At 39.3% G+C, this 21,839-nt stretch overlaps 2 protein-coding genes across 8 annotated transcripts in view; one reads left to right on the forward strand and one right to left on the reverse strand.

Annotated features, from left to right (window-relative positions):
- Nucleotides 1–21,839, reverse strand: part of DST (dystonin) — a 1,587,602-nt gene that overhangs the window by 614,135 nt on the left and 951,628 nt on the right. The gene's annotated exons all lie outside the window — the stretch shown is intronic.
- ZNF451 (zinc finger protein 451) overlaps nt 1–21,839 on the forward strand; it is a 376,340-nt gene that overhangs the window by 282,771 nt on the left and 71,730 nt on the right. For 2 of the 7 annotated variants that reach the window (XM_050788775.1, XM_050788772.1), the window contains exon 3: nt 20,315–20,395. In XM_050788775.1, coding sequence (XP_050644732.1) covers nt 20,315–20,395 — 81 coding nt within the window. Of the gene's footprint in view, nt 1–9,547; nt 11,563–12,133; nt 12,218–12,638; nt 14,033–20,314; nt 20,396–21,839 lie in introns of those variants that run through there. The other 5 variants (XM_050788773.1, XM_050788781.1, XM_050788778.1 and 2 more) reach the window with 5 other exon arrangements.

Below are 21,839 nucleotides of genomic sequence, written 5' to 3' on the forward strand. Positions count from 1 at the left end.
ATTTGCCCATTTTTAAATTGGGCTGTCTTTTTATTATTGAGTTGTAAGAGTTCTTTATATTCTGGATACAAGTCTTTTAACACATATATAATTTGTAAATATTTTCTCCATTGGCTTTTCTTTATCAACGGTATCCTTTGAAGCAAAGAAGTTTTTTTTTTCTTGTTTTTCATTTTGTTTTGTTTTTGAGACAGGTTCTCACTCTGTCACCCAGGCTGGAGTGCAGTGGCACCATCATAGTTCACTCCAGCCTTGACCTCCCCAGGCTCAGGTGATCCTCCCACCTCAGCTTCCTGAGTAGGTGGGACTACAGGTGTGCACCACCATGCCTGGCTAATTTTTGTATTTTTTGTAGAGACAGGATTTCACCATGTCGCCCAGGCTGGTCTAAAATTCTGGGGTCAAGCAATCTGCCTGTGTTGGCCTCCCAAAGTTGTAGGACTACAGGCATGAGCCACTGTGCCTGGTTAGCACAGAAGTTTTAAGTCTTGATGAAGCGCAATTTATTTCTTCTTCTGTTGCTTGTGCTTTTGGTGTCCTATCTAAAAATTATTTCCCAAATTCAATGTCATGAAGATGTACCTCTGTGTTTTCTCCAAAGAGTTTTGTAGTTTTCACCTTTTACATTGAGGTCCTTGACCCATTTTGAGATAATTTTTTTTTTTTTGAGATGGCATCTTGCTCTGTTGCCAGGCTGGAGGGCAGTGGCACGATCTCAGCTCACTGCAACCTCCGACTCCCTGGTTCAAGTGATTCTCCTGCCTCAGCCTCCTGAGTAGCTGGGATTACAGGCACGTGCCACCATGCCCGGCTATTTTTGTATTTTTAGTAGAGACAGGGTTTCTCTGTGTTGGTCATTGGTCAGGCTGGTCTCGAACTCCGGACCTCAGGTGATCCACCCACCTCGGCCTCCCAAAGTGCTGGGATGACAGGTGTGAGACATTGTGCCTGGCCATGAGCTCTTTTGTCTTTAAAAAAAAGATTTTTTAAATTGACAAAGATTGCATATATTTATGGAATACAATATGACATTTGAAATATATGTATGTTGTAGAATGGCTAAATGAAGCTAATTAATATGGGTATTACTTCACATACTTTTGTCATTCTTAATATAGGCATTTATAGTTATAAACTTTGTATTGAATGCTTTATTTTGGGGGCTGGTCTCGAACTCCGGAATGATCCAAACCCACCTCGGCCTCCAAAGTGCTGGGATGACAGGTTTGAACTGAGATCCTCTTTTGTCTTTAAAAAAAATCCCATCAATACAAAGGTATATATTTATGGAATTTATATGACATTCATAGATGTATATTTTTTATTCTATTTGCTTTCTTCTTTGAACTTTTGGTTATTTTCAAGTTCTGTTATTTAGGCATTTATAGTTTCCTAAACTTTCTTAAGTGCTGCTTTAGCTGCATCCCATCAATTTTGGTATGTTGTGTCTTTATTTTCATTCATCTCAGAATATTTTTTATTCTTTTGCTTTCTTCTTTGAACCATTGGTTATTTAGAAGTATGTTATTTAATTTCCACATATTTTGTGAGTTTCCTAAACTCTTTCCTGTTACTGATTTCTAAGTTCATTCCATTTTGGTCAAATAATCTATTCTGTATGGTTTTTATTTTTTAAAATTTATTATTTTATGCCCTAGCATGTGATGTATCCTGGAGAATGTTCCATGTGCATTTCAGAACAATGTATATTGTGTTTTTGGGTGGAGTGTTCTATAGATGTCTCTTGGTTTTAGTTTATTTTGTTGTTTTCTATTTCCTAGTTGATCTGCTATCTATTTTGAGAGTGAATTATTAAAGTATTCAACTATGATTGTTGAATTATCTATTTCTCCCTTAATTTCTGTCATTCCTTGTGTCATGCATTTTAGTGCTCTGTTATTAAGTGCAAATTAGTGTATCTTCCTAATGAGTTAATTGTTTTATTATTACAAAATGACTCTCAACTAGGTATAGTGGTTCATGCTTATAATTCCAACAATTTGGGAGGCTAAGGTGGGTGGATTGTTTGAGCTCAGGAATTTGAAACCAGCCTGGGCAATATGGCAAAACCCCATAACTACCAAAAAATATTCAATTATTAGCTGGGCATGGTGGCATTTGCCTGTAGTCCCAGTGACTCCAGAGACTGAGGTGGGAGGATTGCTTGAGCCCAGGAGGCAGCAATTGCAGTGAGCCAACATTGTGCCACTGCACTGCAGCAGAGTGAAAGACCCTGTTACAAAATAAAATAAAATAAAAATTCTCATTTCTAGTAACGTTTTTTGTTTTAAAGTCTATTTTATCTCACATTAGTATAGTCACTCCAGCTTTCTTGTTACTGTTCTCATGATATTATCTTTTTCCATTCTTTTACTTTCAATCTATTTATGTCTTTGAATCTAAGTGAGTTTCCTCTAGACAGTCTATACTTTGGATCATTTTGTTTGTGAAAGAAGCTTTGTTAGATACAGGATTATTATTGGATATAGGAGTCCTGACTCACAGTTGTTGTTGTTTTTTTTTCTCTGAGCACTTTGAATACATTATCCCACGTTTTCTTACCTCTATGGTTTCTGAGAAGCCAACTGTTAATCTTATTGGGGTTCCCTTGTAAATAAAGTCATTTTTATGTTGCCACTTTTGTGATTTTTGTCCTTGTCTTCAACTTTTAGCATTTTTACTCTGATGTATCTGTTGTGGCTCTTTTCATATTTAACCTACTTGGAATGCATTGAGCTTCTTATATATGTAGATTTTTGCTTTTCAATAAACTTGAGAAGGTTTCAGTCATTATTTCTTTGAATAGTTTTCTGTTCCTTTTTCTCCTCTTTGGTACTCCCATTATGTTTGCATCGGTGTAAATGATGGTGTCCCACATTTCTCTGGGCTTTCCATTTTTCTTCTTTTTTCTTTTTGTTCTTTGGCTTACATAATCTCTATCAATCTACAAGTTTGCTTATTCTTTCTTCTGGCAATTCAAATCTACCATTAACCCTTTCTGAGTTTTTAAAAATTATATTTATGATAACTTCTAACTCCAAAATTTCCATTTGATTCTTTTCTATAATTTTTTCTTTATTGATATTCTTTATTCGATGCAACATTGTCATACCTTTCTTTACTTCTCAATCATGTTTTCCTTTAGTTCTGTGAATATGTGGATAATGGCTAATTTGAAGCTATTTTTTTAAAATTATAAATCTATTCTCACAGGCAGTTCCTGTTGTCTGCTTTTTTTCCTAGTGTATGGTTCATGCTTTCTGTTTCTTTGCATGCCTTGTAATTTTTTGTTGCAATCTGGACATAATAGGTAATATATTGTAGCAACTTTGTGTATAGGTACTCCCCTCCCTCCAGGACTTATTGTTATTTGCTCATTTATTTGTTTAGTGACTGGCTGGGTTATTTTAATGAAATCTATTCCTGCATCCTCCCTCCAGTGTAAAGCCTCTATGTTGCTCCTCCGGCAGATGCAGCATCCTACAGTCACCATGGGGTAACATTGGTTTTGGTAGGGTTCTCTTCCTCTTCTTCCTTGACCACTCCCAGGTATTGAAGTCCACTAATTCTTGCTGATTGCTCTATTGTTTTCAACAGTTCTCTGGTTTATAAATAGCTCTACAATATAATCCAATCAAATTCTGGCTCTTTTGAAGGAATAGTTTCTGAGGTCAGTGTTTGATATTTGTTCTGACCCCTAGAGGGCTCCTCTAAGCTGTTTTATTTCATGGTTTTCCTGAAAACTAGGCAGCCTTCAGTTTGTTCAGCATTCCAAATCCCAGTTGGACTGTCCTCCCAGTTGAGTTTTGTCACAATCTCCAATGTTCTTGAGAGTACCCTTAGGGTTGAATGTCTCCACTACCTGTTGCAGATGAAGTCAAGTCCTTTGTGAAAGGATTGAGTTACCTGTTTTACAGCTTGCTTCTCACATCAGGCAAAATCTCTAAGCCAAAGCTCTGGAGTTGCAAGTGGGAACAATGGCAAACTCTCTTAGTAAGCTCTAGAAGTTGAGTGCTTGTTAGAGGATTGAAAGCAGCAGACTGAGGTCCTCTTGTCTTGCTTCTCCTGGTAAGGCATGGAACCATCACATTTCCAGACTGAGCAAGGGTGCTAAGGGGCCCAGTATTCTCAATGTGATGAGTTCAAGGTAGAGCATCTGTCCCAATGGAAGAGGAGAGCCACTACCTCTCAAATGCACTAGCCCAGTGCTTAGCTTCAGCATTAGGTAGCTGAAGACAGGATGAGAAACAGTGATGTCTTGCTCTTTACAGGAAGAGGGCCCTCCAAGTGGAAGCTGAGGAAGGGGCATAAGGTGGAGAGGGAGCCTGTGTTCTTGACTATAGCAGTCTGGAGTGAAGTCTGTCTTGCTGAGCTGGGAAGGGGGCGGGAGCAAGTGGTCTTGGTTTATATACCACAGATGCGTTCCTTTCTTACAGAATTTTCAGATTTTCTTTGATATATATTTCTTCATTTGCTGTTGGCCCTTAGGACTATTTCCATAGGCTTTCAGTGATTTTTAAAAATGTTTTTTATCAGTTTCACATGAGAGCAGGCCAGTGGAGCTCCTCATACTGTCAAGCCAGAAGTACTATTCTTTCTTTCTTTTTGGAGACAGTCATGCTCTGTCGCCCAGGCTAGACTGCAGTGGCATGATCTCGGCTCGCTGCAACCTCCACCTCCTGGGTTCCAGCGTTTCTCCTGTCTCAGCCTCCTGAGTAGCTGGGATTACAGGCGGGTGCCACCATGCCCAGCTAATTTGTTGTATTTTTAGTAGAGATAGGGTTTCATCATGTTGGCCAGGCTGGTCTCCAACTCCTGGCCTCAAGTGATCTGCCCACCTCAGCCTCCAAAGTGCTGGGATTACAGGCGTGAGCCACCATGCCCAGCCAGAAGTACTATTATTTCTTATAACTGCATATGAATCTAAAATTATCACAAAAAGAAACTTCTTTTAAGAAAAAGAAAAGAATCAGAACATAAATATACAGCATGGCAAAACTACATCTAAAACAAGTATTATAGGTCTCATGGTGGAAAATTGGACCCACAAGAAAAGTTGTTAATTATCTCTGATATTCTGAACCATTGGTATCTGCAAAATGATTACTAGATATGTTCAATGAAGGCTATTGATGTTATCCTGTATATCTGCACTCTCTGTAAAAATGCTGTCAAATGACATAATAAAAAGCTAAAAAGGAAATTAATGAATTCGTATAATAAATTTTAAAAATGGAGAAGGTAAGACTTTCTTACAGAAAAATGGCAATTGAAATCATTGAGAAAACAGTAGTATTGGACAATTACCACTTGCAACCATCATAGTAAAAACTGATACAGGCAAAAATCATCAGAAAATGATATATTGAAGGGAAAAGTTTCATGAGGAAGATGATGTTTGCATGGCCTGAAAGTATATCCTCACAGATTGTTTACTAGTTGTAAGGGGAAAAATAGCAACTACATAGTGGTCATACTAGATGACACCTTGACCAGCTGGCTATAATTAGTATCCTCAATGAGGGACAGATAGCCATCATGTGCCTCTACATGTAATAATCAAAAACACTTATAATGTCACTGATAGTATTTTGTCTGGTCTAACCTACATCTAATCATGAGGAAACATCTGACAAACCAAAATTAAGGAACATATGATAAAATAAGTGACCTTGGTTCTTCAAAAACATCAGTATAATAAAGACAATGGCTGAAAAACGATTCTAAATTAAAGAATAAAGGGAAATAACATCTGAATGCATTATGTGATCCTGGACTGGATATTGAATTTGCACAATTGACAAAATGTGATAAAGACTGTAGATTTTTTAAAAAGTATTTTATCGTGGCCAGGCACGGTGGCTGTAATCCCAGCATTTTGGGAGTCCGAGGTGGGCGGATCATGAGGTCAGGAGTTCAAGACCAGCCTGGCCAATATAGTGAAACCCCATCTCTACTAAAAATACAACAGATTAGGTGGGAGTGGTGGTGGGTGCCTGTAATCCCAGCTACTCGGGGGGCTGAGGCAGGAAAACCGCTTGAACCTGGGAGGCAGAGGTTGCAGTGAACCAAGATCACACCACTACACTCTAGCCTGGGCGACAGTGCAAGACTCCATCTCAAAAAAAAAAAAAAAGTATTTTATCAACATTAACCTCCAGATTTTGATTAATAGTACTATTAATGTCAAAGAAAATCCTGGTTCTTAGGAAATATATACTGAAATTTTAAGGGATAAGGAGGCACGATACATGAAACCTACTTGCCAATGATTCCGAAAAAATAATACGTAAACATATGTCTCAGACAGAGAATATGGTAAAACAAATATTATTCTTTCAATTTTTCTATAGGTGTGAAATCATACTGAGATGTCTTGCTTCTGCTTACGACTTTTCACTCTCCTTTAGCTTGTAGGAAGTAACAAATGTTAGTTATACCTGTCTTAAATTCCTCCTCAGTTGCTCTTAAATAAACCAATTTTGACAATGATTTTAACATGTAGATTATTGTAAAAGAGGTTAGACGATATAACCTTCTAATAAGATTGTTACAATTATACCTACCTACTGCACTACAGACAATTCGCTTAATGAATGCAATCTGGTTCTAATATTTTTGGTTGTCTACAGTGTTTTCAAACCCCTTGTTAACCACCACAAGTTGAACCATCAGTAGTTTTGTTCAGTGGCCTGACATGGAATAATACTAATAATATGATCCAAATACACTGAACTGAACTGTGATCCTCCAAATCTTTCTAGAAAGAAAATAGGATATGTAGCAAATTACTCACAATGTTTAGTAATAACACCAAAAACTACTGTCATCAGTTTACTCATAAGGCAAATGCATTTTGCTTGAAAGGGAGAATGTCCATATTCTAAGCCAATTATGATAGCTTGCTCTAAATGAGTCAAGCAGCTAGTTCTTACGATCCAATGACAGAAATGAGCCACCCTCTTTTGTCCTGTGTTCCAACAGCCTGCTTTTTCTTATGGGTTAGTCCTTTATACTTTTTCAGAATCAAATGCTCTTAATTTTGCTACCGTAACTCCCAGGCAATGACTATGACACCAGGTTGCTAAGAGCCATTTTCTTTCCTGGAGAATATTTTAAAATGCCTACAAATCTATTTCCTACTTCATCAGAAATTGTTAGAGTATTCCAGTTCCACATCTTTTTTTTTTTTTTTTTTTTTTTTTTTGAGGCGGAGTCTCGCTCTGTCAGTCAGGCTGGAGTGCAGCAGCACGATCTCGGCTCACTGCAAGCTTTGCCTCCTGGGTTCATGCCATTCTCCCACCTCAGCCTCTTTCTACAGGCCTCAGCCTCACTAGAAGCCTCAGCCTCTCACTACAGGCGCCTGCCACCACGCCCGGCTAATTCTTTGTTTTTGTATTTTTAGTAGAGACGGGGTTTCACCACGTTAGCCAGGAAGGCCTCAATCTCCCGACCTCGTGATCCGCCCGCGTTGGCCTCCCTAAGTGTTGAGATTACAGGCGTGAGCCATTGCACCCAGCCAGTTCCACATCTTAAAACCAGAGCATGTAATCCAAACCAAATATGGTCCTTAATAATAGAATTGCATTGGAAGTATCTGTGCTTTACTAAACCTTAAAATTTTGTGCTGTGTATACATGAACTCTTCTGCCCATGTTGAATGTTCCTTAAATAAATTAAAGGCTCATGGTAGTCAGGATGAAAATATCAATGCTGATACTTTCCGTTTTTTGAAATTTATGAGTATCAGATAATGTTTCTAAACAGGGGTTCCAAACTGATGCATTTAATTTGCCTCTGGTGGCAAACCCTTGGCCAAGAACACAATCTCTAGAGTCTTAAATGCTGTTAGCAGCCAATGTTCAGACAGACGGTTCTATAAATTACCATTCAATACAAACAGTAAGACAGTCAATGGAGATCTGATGAAAAATTTTAGTTTTGAAAACAAAACTAGACTTCTTTGATACATAATGATAATGAGTTGAAGGAAGAATATCAACATAATGTCACTGATATAGATCTAGAAACCTATTATGATGTCATTTGGGAAGAAGTCTAAAAATATTAAATTTAGGGGGGTTGTCAACCCAATGATGGGCTCTTCAAGATCTTAACTTATAAGGCAAAATAATGGATTCACAGCTCAGGTAAAACAACAACAAAAAAAATTTCCTCAATCACCAAAGAACATTTCCCCATAGTTTAAAGTCTCCACTTTGAACCTTGAACCAGTCAGCAAACAACCCCGCTTCTTCCAATTCTAAACAGCTCCTCACTTCCCAAGATTGGCTTAAAATCACCCAACCCAATTCCTTCTTAACTTTCTAAGATTGGGAAATTCCTAAATTTTGCCTATGGCTTTTTTTCTCTTTTGCTACACCAAGCTAAATAAACCTGGCTTTTGGGGACTACAAGCATATCTCTAATCTTCTCTTTGTGGGCTTCAAAGGATTTTCTTTCTTTTTTTTTTTTTTTTTGAGATGGAGTCTTGCTCTGTCACCCAAACTGGAGTGCAGTGGCACGGTCTCAGCTCACTGCAACCTCTGCCAACCAGGTTCACGCCATTCTTCTGCCTCAGCCTCCCGAGAAGCTGGGACTACAGGCGCCTACCACCACGCCTGGCTAATTTTTTGTATTTTTAATAGAGACAGGATTGCACCGTGTTAGCCAGGATGGTCTCCATCTCCTGACCTCATGATCAGCCCGCCTTTGGCCTCCCAAAGTGCTGGGAATACAGGCGTGAGCCACTGCGCCTGGCCCAGGATTTTCTTTTTATTTTCTTTTTTTGAGACAGGGTCTCGCTCTGTTACCCAGGTTGCAGTGCAGTGGTGAGATTAAGGTTCACTGAAGCCTTGACCTCTTGGGCTCAAGCAAACCTCCCACTCCAGCCTCCTGAGCAGCTGGGACCACAGGCATGTACCACCACACCTGGCTAATTTAAAATTTTTTTGCAGAGACAGGGTCTCATTATGTTACCTAGGCTGGTCTTAAACCACTGGGCTCAAGCAATCCTGCTGCCTCCCAAAGTGTTGGGATTATAAGTGTGAACCACTATCCCCAGCCTGGATTTTCTTGTAAACACATAGTCCGGCTGCCCAGAAAAAAAATAAATTACTATTCCTATTTAAGTAGGTTTCCTCTTTCAGGGATGCTTTTCTTGATGGCTTGACATGTGATAGGGTTTGGACTTGTGTCCTCACCCAAATCTCATGTGGAATTGTAATCCTCAATGTTGGGGGAGGGGCCTGGTGGGAGGTGATTGGATCATGAGGGTGGATTTCCCCCTTGCTGTTCTCTGATAGTGAGTGAGTTCTCTACGAGATCTGGTTGTTTAAAAGTGTGTAGCACCTCCCTGCTTTGCTTTCTTCCTCCTCTGGCCATGTGAAAAGGTTCCTCCTTCCTCTTCACCTTCTGCCACAATTTTAAGTTTCCCAAGACCTTCCCAGTCATGCTTCCTGTACAGCCTGTGGAACTGTGAGCCAATTAAACCTCTTTCTTTTATAAATTTCCCATTTTCAGGTAGTTCTTTATAGCAGTGGAAGAACAAATACAACATGGTTCTAATTGTCCTATATATTTCTTGAATTTTTGAAAAATATGCTTTGAGAAATATTAGGTAAACATTTTCAGTGGAGATAAAACACTAATGTTATCTTGATAGTGTACATACCACAATTTAAATATTACATTCCCCAATTATTAGACATTTAGATATTTTCCAGTTTTTTGCTATTATAAACAAACCTGTGATGTATCAGGATAATCCCTGCAACTACAGTTACTGAGTTGTATGGTATGCTATGAGAAGTTTTTGGATCTAACCACATACTGCTTATTTGTATTCCAAGAATTTTACCCATTAACTCCTGCCTCAACCGATTAAATATTAGAGGAAACTCTCACCAGCCCACTAGGAAGATCTTTTAAATAAAAGTTTTGCCTACACATTAACGTTTTAAAAATATTTAATTTACATACAGCTTTTGAAGAACTCCCCATCCAGGTCTGTCATTCTCAATTGGCCTCCACGAGTCTCAAGCTTACTAGGTAGAAAGTAACTAAAGTCATAAAGCACTTGGTGGAAATGCAGGAAATGTCAAATAGTAAACAATAATTACTACAGGCTTAGGCAATCAGATGGTAGTTTTGCATACAAACAAAAACAGGAATCTAAGATGCTAAATAATTTGTGTTTTTGTTTTGTTTTGTTTTGTTTTTTTTGAGACTGTGTCTCGCTCTGTCACCCAGGCTGCAGTACAGTGACATGAATTCGGCTCCCTGCAGCCTGGATCTCAATCTCCCAGCCTCAAGCGATCCTCCTACCTAAACCTAATGAGTAGCTCGAGGACCACTACGCCTAGCTAATTTTTGTATTTTTTGTAGAGACGAGGTTCCCCCATGTTGCTCAGACTGGTCTCGAACTCTTGGGTTTAAGTAAACCGCCCGCCTCGGCCTCCCAGAATCTGAGGACCCGCCTGGCCTAAAATAATGTTATCACTTAATTCTTTTCATAAACTTTATTGACAAAGATTGGTGTGTTTTTTTAAAAAGCCTTTTAAAATTTTTGGTAAAGTATTACCTGAGAAAAGATTAAATGCATAGTTGAATATAAAAAGATCTATTTTATAGAGTTGTTTATGAGTGTGAACACACAAAAGGTTAAATGGTCAACCTTACAGCAGTCGATAAAATAGATCTCTCACATTCTCTGAGTATATCTGAGAATATTGAAAAAGTGCATTTCAAAATCACTGGCTAGGGTTTAGTGACAGCTAGGTAGACCTCGGTTCCCTTTCCTATTGGGCCCTGGACTTCCCATCCCTATTTTCTTCCTCAGGTATATTAATACTGGCAGGGCCTGGGAGACTGACGCTAGGGAAGAGGTGTGTAATGTAAGGACACTTCAGATTCTTTCCTGACCTTAGAATTCAGCTAAACCTCCACATAGACCCTCTGCTCAAAAATGAGTAAATACATAAATTTAAAAATGAATAAAAGAGAAATCCGTTCCCACCACCCACCTTCAGGACTAAAACAGAAAAATCAATGAGCTGCGCTTCACAACCATACCAAAACCAAACAAATACCAACTCAAACCCTCCCTCACATCCTCCCACATCTTCCCAGCGCTTCGCTATCTCACAGGACCCAACTGACCCCTGGCTTCGCCCCATTGCAGCTGGCGTCTCCTAGGCGCAACGCATGCCCCTAACCTCGGGGTTCTTTTCCTCTCCTTTCCACCCCGGCGAGGAGCTGTCTCAGGGTCGACCCGAACTACAATACCCAGCATCCTGTGCGGCGCGGGGAAGGAAGCCCGAGAATGAGAGAAAGCGGTTCCGAGGGGATAGCGGGCCAGTAAGGGCCGCTCCTCTTTTGAAGCGGTTTTGCGTCTCTTTCCGCCGGTGGCGTCGGCGCTCACGCAGGGGCGGGTCCCGGTAGCGCGAGGCGGTGCAGGGCGGGAAGGGGAGTCGTGGCGGCTGCGGCGGCGGCGGCAGGGACAGCAGGAGCAGTGGTGCTGTCAGCACGGCCGTCGGAGACATGGGAGACCCGGGGTCGGAGGTGAGTAGTCGAGTGAGGGCCCTGGCGTTCTCAGAGGCGAACCGCGAAGGGTTTATGTTTTCTGCGGTCTGAGGCCTGGTGCTCCATCGCAGCCTCTGGGCGAGACCTCTTCAGTGTCTTGGGCAGAGCCCAGCTCTGAGGCCTGGTGCGTGTCTGAGCGAGGAACCCGCAGCAACAATGGCCGCCCGTCCCCCCGCACGGGGCCCGGCGTTCGTTGTGGCCCCCGCTGGGCCAGTGGGAGCGACGTTTTAAGGCAGGATTGCCCTTCGGTGTTGAGCTTGCGTTCCTTCTTCTGGAGTAGATAAGGGGAATTCCAGAGTCCTCCTTCTGGAGTAGATAAGGGGAATTCTGAGAGGCTGGTACTGCGTTTTCAGCGTTGAGTCCCTGCAGCTCCGCACATGCTGTGGCAAGAGCCGATTGCTCGAGTTCTGTTCCTGGTCGGGTTTGCGTGAAATTGTGCTCAGTTCGTTTTCCTCAAGAGCTCTTTGTTTTTAATTGTTCCTTTCGGAAACGCTCTCTTCCTACAAGAATGTGGCTGAACAGATAAGCATGTTTTGGCTTGTTTTTATAGATAATAGAATCTGTCCCTCCAGCTGGCCCTGAGGCATCTGAGTCAACAACGGATGAAAATGAAGACGACATTCAGTTTGTCAGTGTAAGTAGCAACTGATGATTGGGTTTTTCCCAGAGTAAAAGACTATGGTGAGCCCTTATGTAATTTTACCTCACCTGGTCATTTAATGTTTATGAGTGTCTAATACATGCTAGACACTGTGGAGCATGGCACAGGATTGGGATCTTTACCAAAAGAGCTGTCTGAGCCACCCCCGTAGCCATCACAAAGAGCATGGCCTAAAGAACGTGCTGTACACTTAATCTCACCCCCTACCTTTCATTTAGACTTAAGATAAAACGCTGGTCTCTAAGACGCTGTTTTGAAATGGAGCAAGAGTAACTTCTAAAGGCGACACAGAGGAAGGAGCAGCTAATGATGAGCAAGGTCGTAGAAAACAGGAAGGGTTGCGAGAGCCCAGAATCTTAGCGTTGTGGTGCTTCTAACATGAGGGCAAATAGCTTGAAGATTTCGCTAACCTCTGAGATCATCATGTTACAGCATAGTACGGTTGATGCTCATAATGAAGAATCCTGCATCACTGGGAACATGCTCTATTTTTCTGAGTTTCTTCCCTTTGGGACAGTAGTTTTCAAGCCTTAGTAAGTATAGACAGGCAGATTCCTGGGCCCCGCTGCAGACCTACCGAATCAGAATTTCAAGGTGGGGCCTAGGAATTCTCATTTTCAGACAAGTGCAGGGACATGTGGATTTCTGAGCACACTTTGTACAGCATTGGTTTCCAAAGCAGAAGGGGGTGTTTTATGATGTATTTTGGGATGATTTTCATCCATAGTTATTGGAGTTTTAGAAAGGCTTTGTGTAAAGTGGTATCTCAGCTACTAGGCAGAAAATAGTTCTGTCCCAAACTCCTCTTTTGGAATGCCGTAGTTAGTTGCAGTTTGGTATTCAAGCTGTAGAATATTTTGTTGAGTGTCTGATGTGCATTTGTGGTGGATGCTGGGAAACCCTGTAAAACTGGTTATTAAACAGTTTGTTCCCCAGCATTAGGGCCGTTTTGGTAATTCATTTTTGTATGGTATTTTAATAGATTTGTTTAGGAGTCCTTCACAAGATTGTTTTATTGAATTTCTTTCCCTTTACCAGTGTATATTGTGCTCTCTCCTTTTCATTTTGAATTTCTACGGATTTGGAGTAGAGGATGGGGTTGAATTGTGTTCTGCCCTTTCCTTCACCATGGGCTGAAGTATGTTTAGTAACAGGATTCCATGGCTCTTGAGGACAGATATCTCAGGTTCTTCCTGAATCTTGGTATATTTGTGAACCGAGTGTTTTTCTCATGGTGTTTAGTAGAAATAATACTAGGAATGACATACTTCTTTATGAACTATGGCCCCTGGAGAAACACAAGTAGAATCTCTTAATATTTGAAAAATGTTTTGTGTAATGAATTACAGTGTAGCTTGTGACTAGTTAATATAGGCTTGAGTTCAGCTTTGGTTTAAAGGAGTCTTTTAATTTAAATTTTATGTTAGATGTAGAGGATCACTTACATCTTTGCATCAAGAATAAAGAATGTACAATCATTGAATATCCAACATGATATAACTTCTTACTCTTGTTCCCAAATAAAGGTTCAGAGGTTTCACAGCTCCACATGGAGAAGTGAATTATATGTTTTAAGTGCAATTACAATACTAGAAGAAGCCTATTAAAATTTTTTGCTTTACATTTAAGTGGCACCACTTAAATGACAATAATAGCTTAATTATATTTCAAAATATGTTCAGAGACAGAATATTTACTTTTCTCTGGAATCCAATCCTATATGTGACTCCTCCAGCCAGTAATGCTTATTCAGTAAAGATGAAAAAGTTTGAGTTCTTCAGATAAAAAGTGAGTATTGTGATGTCACTTCATTTTTAAGGTTTGGATTTCATAGCTCTTGCTAATCTGATTTTCCCACTTTTAGTCCACTTGGTGGCACAGCAGTTATTCTGTGATTTGTAGAATACGGAATCTGAAACTAAACCCAGCTGAAGGAAAGGAGTGATATAGATATGGAGGGGAGGTGCAAAAATGGGCCCTCTCATTTAAATTTTATTGAAATAAACATAAAAGTGCACAATTCATAAGTATACTTGTTGGATAAATTCTTGCAAAGCCAATACGTGTGTGTAAACAGTGCCTAAATCAAGAAACAGAATGCTGCCATAACAAAAACTTCTCATTTAGGTCGGTTGTTCTTATTTCTGTTTAGTAATATGATCCTTTATTCAACTGCTATTTTTATATCTTTCTTTGAAATTGCAGATTTTTTATGTGCTTTACTTCTAAAAAACTAATAGCTGATGATGTGATAGTTCACAGTGCTATTCTAGATATAAAGGTATACAAACTGCTGAGGGAACCTATTGTAATCTTGCTAACAAAACAATAACAAGAGATTCAGGTTTCAGCCAAGATTATTGATATAGCGTAGAATCATTGGAAATTTCAAAATAGTCAGTGAAATCAGGATATAATTTCCTAAATAGCTTCACTACCACATAGGTCAAGTATTAATACTTTAGCTACAGTAGACAGGAGTCAGGCAGAAAATAGGATTATTTGGTTGGGTGTCTTGGGGCTGTGATGTAAATAAAAATAGTGTTGAAGCTCATAATATGCAAAGCCGTGAGTTAAGTTCCTTAGAGCTACAAAGATTAATTTGAAATACATCCTACCCTTAAAGATCAGTATTTTAGTATGAATGACGAGATAGGAGGTGAGAAGTATGTAAATAGTCCTTAGAGGTAGTAGAAAGTTCTTTTACAGAAAGTACATAGGGCTGTTAAAAAAGGACATTAGACTTGCAGTTTATCATCGTAGTAGTTAGTGGTAGTAATTAGTAGTAGTTAGTATTTACATGTGTTTAAAAGGGCGTTTTGAGTAGAAGAAACAAGGAGAAGCATCAGAATGGGGAAGCAGAGAAAATTATGTGTAGTTCTGAAAGATTTTTTGTTTTTTTAAAGTGGGAGGAGGCGGCATGGGCCAGGTAGTATAGATCTTGAATGCTGGATTAAATTTGAACTATAAAATAGGCACAGTTGGAAACTGTTTGAAATATTGCCTGTCAGGACTGCACGAGTAACCTGTGTCCCTAACTTCTCTATATAGGGAAAAAAAAATGATGAATTATTTAGGGTTTTAGATTTATGCTCAAATCCATATTCTTTGTTTTAGAGAAAACTTTGGTTGTAGTCAACTCCCTTTTTAGTAGACCATATTTTGGTATATTGACATCTCTTTCCAATTAGTAGGAAATTGGTGCTTTGGCCTAGAGAATCAGTTTTCTGATAACAGGAATGAAAGCTTTTTATTTCATGAAACATATTTTAAAACTTAGAATATTAGTTTAACTGTTTCCCTAAACTGTTTTGCCATGCTTCTACATGTGCTTCTGCCCCTAAATTGTGTGGTATTGGGAATAGAATTCGTTAATTTTTAAATTTTATTTTTATTTAATTTTTTATTTCTATTTCAGAGACAGGGTCTCTTGCCCAGGCTGGAGTGCAGTGGTATGATCCTAGCTTACTGCAGTCTCAAACTCGTGGGTTCAAGCAACCCTCTCGCCCCAGCCTCCTGAGTAGCTGGGACTACAGGTGCACTCCACCATGCCCACCTTAGAATCCTTTATTTTTTGTTAGTGGTGCAATAGGGCATGAGAATGATGGTTTACTAGTTGATGGATAGAACAGATGCTAATAAAAATACCTTGTAATTACAGGACCATATGCAGTTATAGTTTAAGATATAAGTAGTAATTATAAATATTATAGCAAATTATTTTTTTCTTGATGTTTTTATTATAAATATAACTTCTTTTGAGAAATTGGTAATTTATTTTTGGTCAGTGTTACAAAGTATTCAGAGATGGGGTAATAGAGGTAGTCCATTTTCTCTTACTGAAGGAAGAAAAAATGTGTTATTTCAGAAGCTTAGGTTAATAAACATTGTTTTAAAAATAGTATTTATGTTTTGAATTAACTCACAATTATAGTGACTATACAGCCAGTTGTGTTTAGAGAATCAAGTGTACCTCACTCAGTTTTCCCATCTGTTAAATGGGATAATAGTGATAATTCAATATCTTACCTCGTAAAGTAATTTGGGGATCAAGTGAAAAGTACATGAAAAGCTTTGCACAAGGCATGGTACAGGGCTCAATAAATGTTACTGACTCTTAGTAAATAAATGGAATACTAAATGTTTTACTTCTGTAAGCCCATTATCATGGAAGTTTTTCCATATCCACTGTGAAAATTAGCTAGTGTACACTATTTGTGTATAAGTAATCTTTTCCTTTGGGGTACATGTCTGTCCTTATTTTTCCACTCAATCTCTTTGCCATTTTAGTGATTTTCAACATGATTCCCCTTCTCATTCTACTCTATCACTTAAAGCTCAGTAATTATTTGTTGAATGTATATTCTAAATGACTTCTGCTTTTTCTCAATTTTGGATTTTCTGTGATGCTTTTTCTTTCTTTCTTTTTTTTTTTTTTTAGAGATAGGGTCTCACTCTTGCTCAGGCTGGAGTGCAGTGGCATAATCATAGCTCACTGCAGCCTTGAACTCCTAGGCTCAAGCAATTCTGCCACCTTAGCCTCCCAAATACGTGGGGCTACAGGCACGCACTACGGTGCCCAGCTAATTTATTTTATTTTTGTAGAGATGAGGTCTCACTATTTTGTCCAGGATGTTGTCAAACTCCTGGACTCAAGTGATCCTCCCTCATCGGCCTCCCAAAGTGCCAGGATTATAGGCATGATCTACCACACCTGTCTGGATTTTCTACCCATATTTTCCTTTTTTTCTTTTCTCTTAGTGTGAATCATATAAAATTGTTGTTCTTCAGTAGTTGAAAAATGTTTGCATATTGGTTTAATGGTTCACTGCAAGAATAAATTTCTGATAACCTTATCTGTCCTTACTCCTTCCCTTTAAACATTACTACAGATTTTTTTTTTCCGAGACAAGAGTCCCCCTCTGTCACCCAGGCTGGAGTGCACTGGCGTGATCTCAGCTCCCTGCAACTTCTGCATCCTGAACTAAAGAGATTCTTGTTCTTCGGCCTCCTGAGTAGCTGGGATTACAGATGTGCACCACCGCACCCAGCTAATTTTTGTATTTTTAATAGAGATAGGGTTTCGCCTTGTTGGCCCAGTTGGTCTCGAACTCGTGGCCTCATGTGATCCACTTTCCTTGGCCTCCCAAAGTGCCGAGATGACAGGTATGAGCCATCCTGCCTGCAGCTACTTTTAAATTCTATTTTTGATCATTTTCTTTTTTCTTTTTTTTTTTTTTTTTTTTTTTGAGATGGAGTTTCGCTCTTTTCACGCAGGCTGGGGTGCAATGGCACGGTCTTGGCTCACTGCAACCTCTGGGTTCAAGTGATTCTCCTGCCTCAGTCTCCCGGGTTCAAGTGATTCTCCTGCCTCAGTCTCCTGAGTAGCTGGAATTAGAGGCGCCCAACACCATGCTTGGCTAATTTTTTGTATTTTTAGTGAAGACAGGGTTTCACCATGTTGGCCAGGCTGGTCTCGAATTCCTGACCTCAGATGATTCGCCCGCCTTGGTCTCCCAAAGTGCTGGGATTACAGGCATAAGCCACCACGCCCATCCTGTTTTTCTTATTTTTTTCCAGCCCATTTTACTTTTTACCTTGCATTTTGTCATCTTTCATCTTCCTCTTTACTTTCTGTGCATGGGAACTCTGCCTCTGTGTATTTCTGGTTGCCGGTTGGGGGGCTTTTGTGTTTACTATTTCTGTGGGCCTATAATGAAGGTTCCTAATGCATATTTCTTAAAGAGAGCAAAGTAAGATCATTATATCAATGGGAAAAGCTATCGTATTTTAATTTTTCTTCTTGGATCGAACATATGATTTTCAGTCTTCTTTTTTCCTTTTTTTTGTGAGAGTCTCGCTCTGTTGCCCAGGCTGGAGTGCAGTGGTACCATCTCAGCTCACTGCAGCCTCTGCCTTCAGGGTTCAAGTGATTCATCTGCCTCAGTCTCCTGGGTAGCTGGGACTACAGGTGCCTGCCACAACGCCCTATTCCTATTTTTAGTACAGTCAGGGTTTTACCATGTTGACCAGGCTGGTCTTGAACTCCTGACCTCAAGTCATCCACCTGCCTCTGGCTCCCAAGCTGTCGGAATTACAGGTGTGAGCCACCGTGCATGGCCTACATTCTTCATACCAGGCGTAGATTTTAAAGTAGGTGATTCAGCTCTGTTGACCATATATTGGAGAGTATTGATTCCTCTCTTTCTTTATTTTTTACTTCTGCTTTATAGTTTGAGCAAAAATCTCAATTCCTTTGTTACAGATCCCTGCCCAGTTTTGCCCTCTTGTTTTATATGGTATCTGAATTAGTACCCAAAAGATGGCAGTTTCTTGGTTGAGCAGAAGTCATAGCATAGGGGAGAAAGAAGCTATCTTCGAGACTGGATGCCTATTCTAGGGAAGAAGATCATTACCTAGATCTCAGCTTCTGTCTCCAACAGTCAACTTTCTACATGCTACAAAATCCTTTCCTCAACTATTATTTCTTCTGTGTTCCTTTCTCTTGTTTCCAGCATACTGGATTTCTCAAAATAATATGGTCTTTTCTGCTGCATTCTCAAGTGTTTTAGAGCCTGGCTTCTGTGCTCACTACTTTCTTGAAAGTTGCTCTCTCAAAGACCTTTAAAAATGTCTGGTTGCCACATTCAGTGGCATTTTATTGTTGCTGTGTTTCTGGCCACATTTAACACTGACAGCTTTTTATTGAGGCGATATGATAGTTCAATTTAGTTCTAGAGTTTAATAGTCTTCTAGGGGAGCAACTCTCAAATCTTTATTTCCAGGTATGTTTGTACTTCCCAGATTGGAGGCCTGCATTTTCAGCTGTCTGCTAGATACACCCTGTGTACTACTGTTACTTCAGCCCATAGGAATGTCAGCTTTCTGTTTCTGCTTTCCAAAGTTATACTAATGGCATTACACCTGAGCTTAAAACCTTAGAGATCACTGACTCCTTTTTTTTTTTTTTAAATAATCTTTCAAATGTATTTTTATTTTATATATTTATTATTATTATTATTATTATTATTATTATTATTGAGACAATTTTGCTCTGTTGCCCAGGCTGGAGTGCAGTGACATGATCTTGGCTTACTGCAACTTCTGCTTCCCAGGTTCAAGCGATTCTCCAGCCTCAGCCTCCTGAGTATCTGGGACTACCAATACGGTTTTACCGTATTGGTCAGGCTGGTCTCAAACTCTAGCCTGGCCAACATGGTAAAACCCCATCTGTACTAAAAATACACAAATTAGCTGGGCGTGGTTCTAACCTCAGGTGACCCGCCACCTTGGCCACCCAAAGTGCTGGGATTACAGATATGAGCCACCACACCCGGCCTAATAATCAGTCTCTTTTAGTTTTCCATTTTACTTGTATTTTCTTGTATGTCCACTACCATACTCTTCTTGCCATCACCACCATTAGTTCTGCATTATCATGTGCCTGTACTGATTATCTTGCTTTGCCTGCTGTCCACACTCCTCTAAGTGATTGATCTTCTTGAAGCACAGTTCTCATGTTATTGTCTTATTATTATTTTTTTTATTTTCTTTGCCTATTGAATAAAATCTAGGCTTTTAAGCCTGACATTCAAGGCCTGGTTGATGAAGAAATTAGATTGGATGGAAAGAAAGAATGCAGAATAATTCAGGTTTGACGCTTGACTCTGCAGTGGTGGGTGATGAAGCTGAGCTATAAGTCAAATTCATTTTTGAACTTGGATGTATTAACAGACTTTTGATACCAATTCTAGGTGTAAAGCACTGGATTATAATATTTGTATCTTTGTAGCACTGTTCTTATATTAATTTTCCTTTCCCAAGTAATTGACATGGCCTTAATACTCTACAGGTGTGTAGGTACTTCCTTTTAGGTCTTGTCATCGTTTTATATTTACGTATTTTGAATATTTTCCTCTGCTGCTTTTGTTCTGGTTATTTTCTGCTATCCACAAAGCTCCCTCTTCAGAGTAATTCTTGCCAGTCCCAACCAAAAAAACTAGTAGGTTTAAATGCTAATTTGGTTTGAATAACTATTAATGGCTTGTACATTTGCTTGATCGTTTATAGGAAGGACCATTACGACCTGTTCTTGAATACATTGATCTGGTCAGCAGTGATGATGAAGAGCCTAGCACCTCTCATACTGATGTAAGTACATTATATTTGATTTGTGTTTCTTCATTTGTATCTTTTAAGAGGTATTCTCTAAAGAGAGTTATCAAATCAGTGATGCCTGTGTTTAGAAATAGCCAGTTCTATTAGAATGGGCTAAAATAGGTAGTCCAAGGAGTTCTTTGCCCAGATCTCCTACTTCCAGTTTTTTTTCCTCTACTTTGAGTGACGATATGAAAAAATGGTAATAAGACTCTGGGAAATTCTAAGCCTTAGAGGTGGTATCTGATAAAAGGGAAATGGAATAAAAACTGCAAGCTTATTGATTCCTCTTTCCCTTCTCTTTTCCTATATTCTCCTCAGGTGCCCTATACAACAGGATTCTTTTGTTCCAGAACCACATGACCACAGAAAATTTGTTTTCTCTTAGAAAAAAGGACATGTAGAGATCCTTTTAGGAATGAAAAGTGAGGGAAGGGTTTATAGGAGATATATTACTTCAGTCATCATCCCTTTCACCTTGTCTGTGCCCCACATATTTAGAGTTACTTATCTTACCTGTGATGTACTGGTTGTAGGTTTGACCCTTGGACCAATACTTTACTTGCTCTGAGAAGTGAACTAGTTGAGCCCTTTGTAACAGTCTTGCCTTTCATTTGTCCTTGCTTTAGCCCAAACTTCTGTTAATGGGCTGTTTTCTTCTTGGATTAGAAAACTCTTACTGTTCAGAGTGGCCACAAACTTCTTGCTCTGTGATATAGGGGATTGAGAGACTTGGACTTGGAATCAGAATACCTGGGTTTGAGTCCCAGCTTTACTCTTTACAAATTCTGTGACTTTGGATAAATTAAGTAACCTTTTAACCTCCGTTTTTCAATCAAATAAGAATAATACCTACCTCACAGGGTTGTTGTGAGGATGAAATGAGGTAACAATTTATAACTCCTTATACTACAAACCATAAAGTAGGACTATACGACTAGAAAGTTTTGTTATTCATGGAGAGTGAATGACAGAATTTTCAAAGGTGCTTAAAATGACTCTAATGGGGGAGTTTTAGATTTTTTTTTCTTCTTAGTGGAACTTTCCTTAAGTTCTCTTTGCCATCGTTAGCTTCTTGCGTATCTTGAATAGAACTTAACATATCTTGAATGGAATATTTTTTTCTTTTATTCTTATGAGTGGTCTCAACACTTATTCTTATGCTAACATGGGACCAAACAGCAGCCAGGGTAGCACCACATGATCTGAGCTTGTTTTTACTCTCTACTTTTTCATAAACAGAGTCCCAGATTAATGCCAATAGTTGATATTGGGTCTTTGGGGTAGCAAAGTTTGTGGATTTGACTTCTCTGATTCCTTTTGCTGACCTTGAGTGGATTGTATCTTTCACTGTTAATTATAATAATTTAAAAATTGAGTTCTACTTACTGGACGTGAATCTCTGCACTTGAAAGTTAACATATTAAAAGCATTTTTT

This window comes from Macaca thibetana, chromosome 4 (genome assembly GCF_024542745.1).
Source record: "Macaca thibetana thibetana isolate TM-01 chromosome 4, ASM2454274v1, whole genome shotgun sequence".
NCBI classification, from domain to species: domain Eukaryota; kingdom Metazoa; phylum Chordata; class Mammalia; order Primates; family Cercopithecidae; genus Macaca; species Macaca thibetana.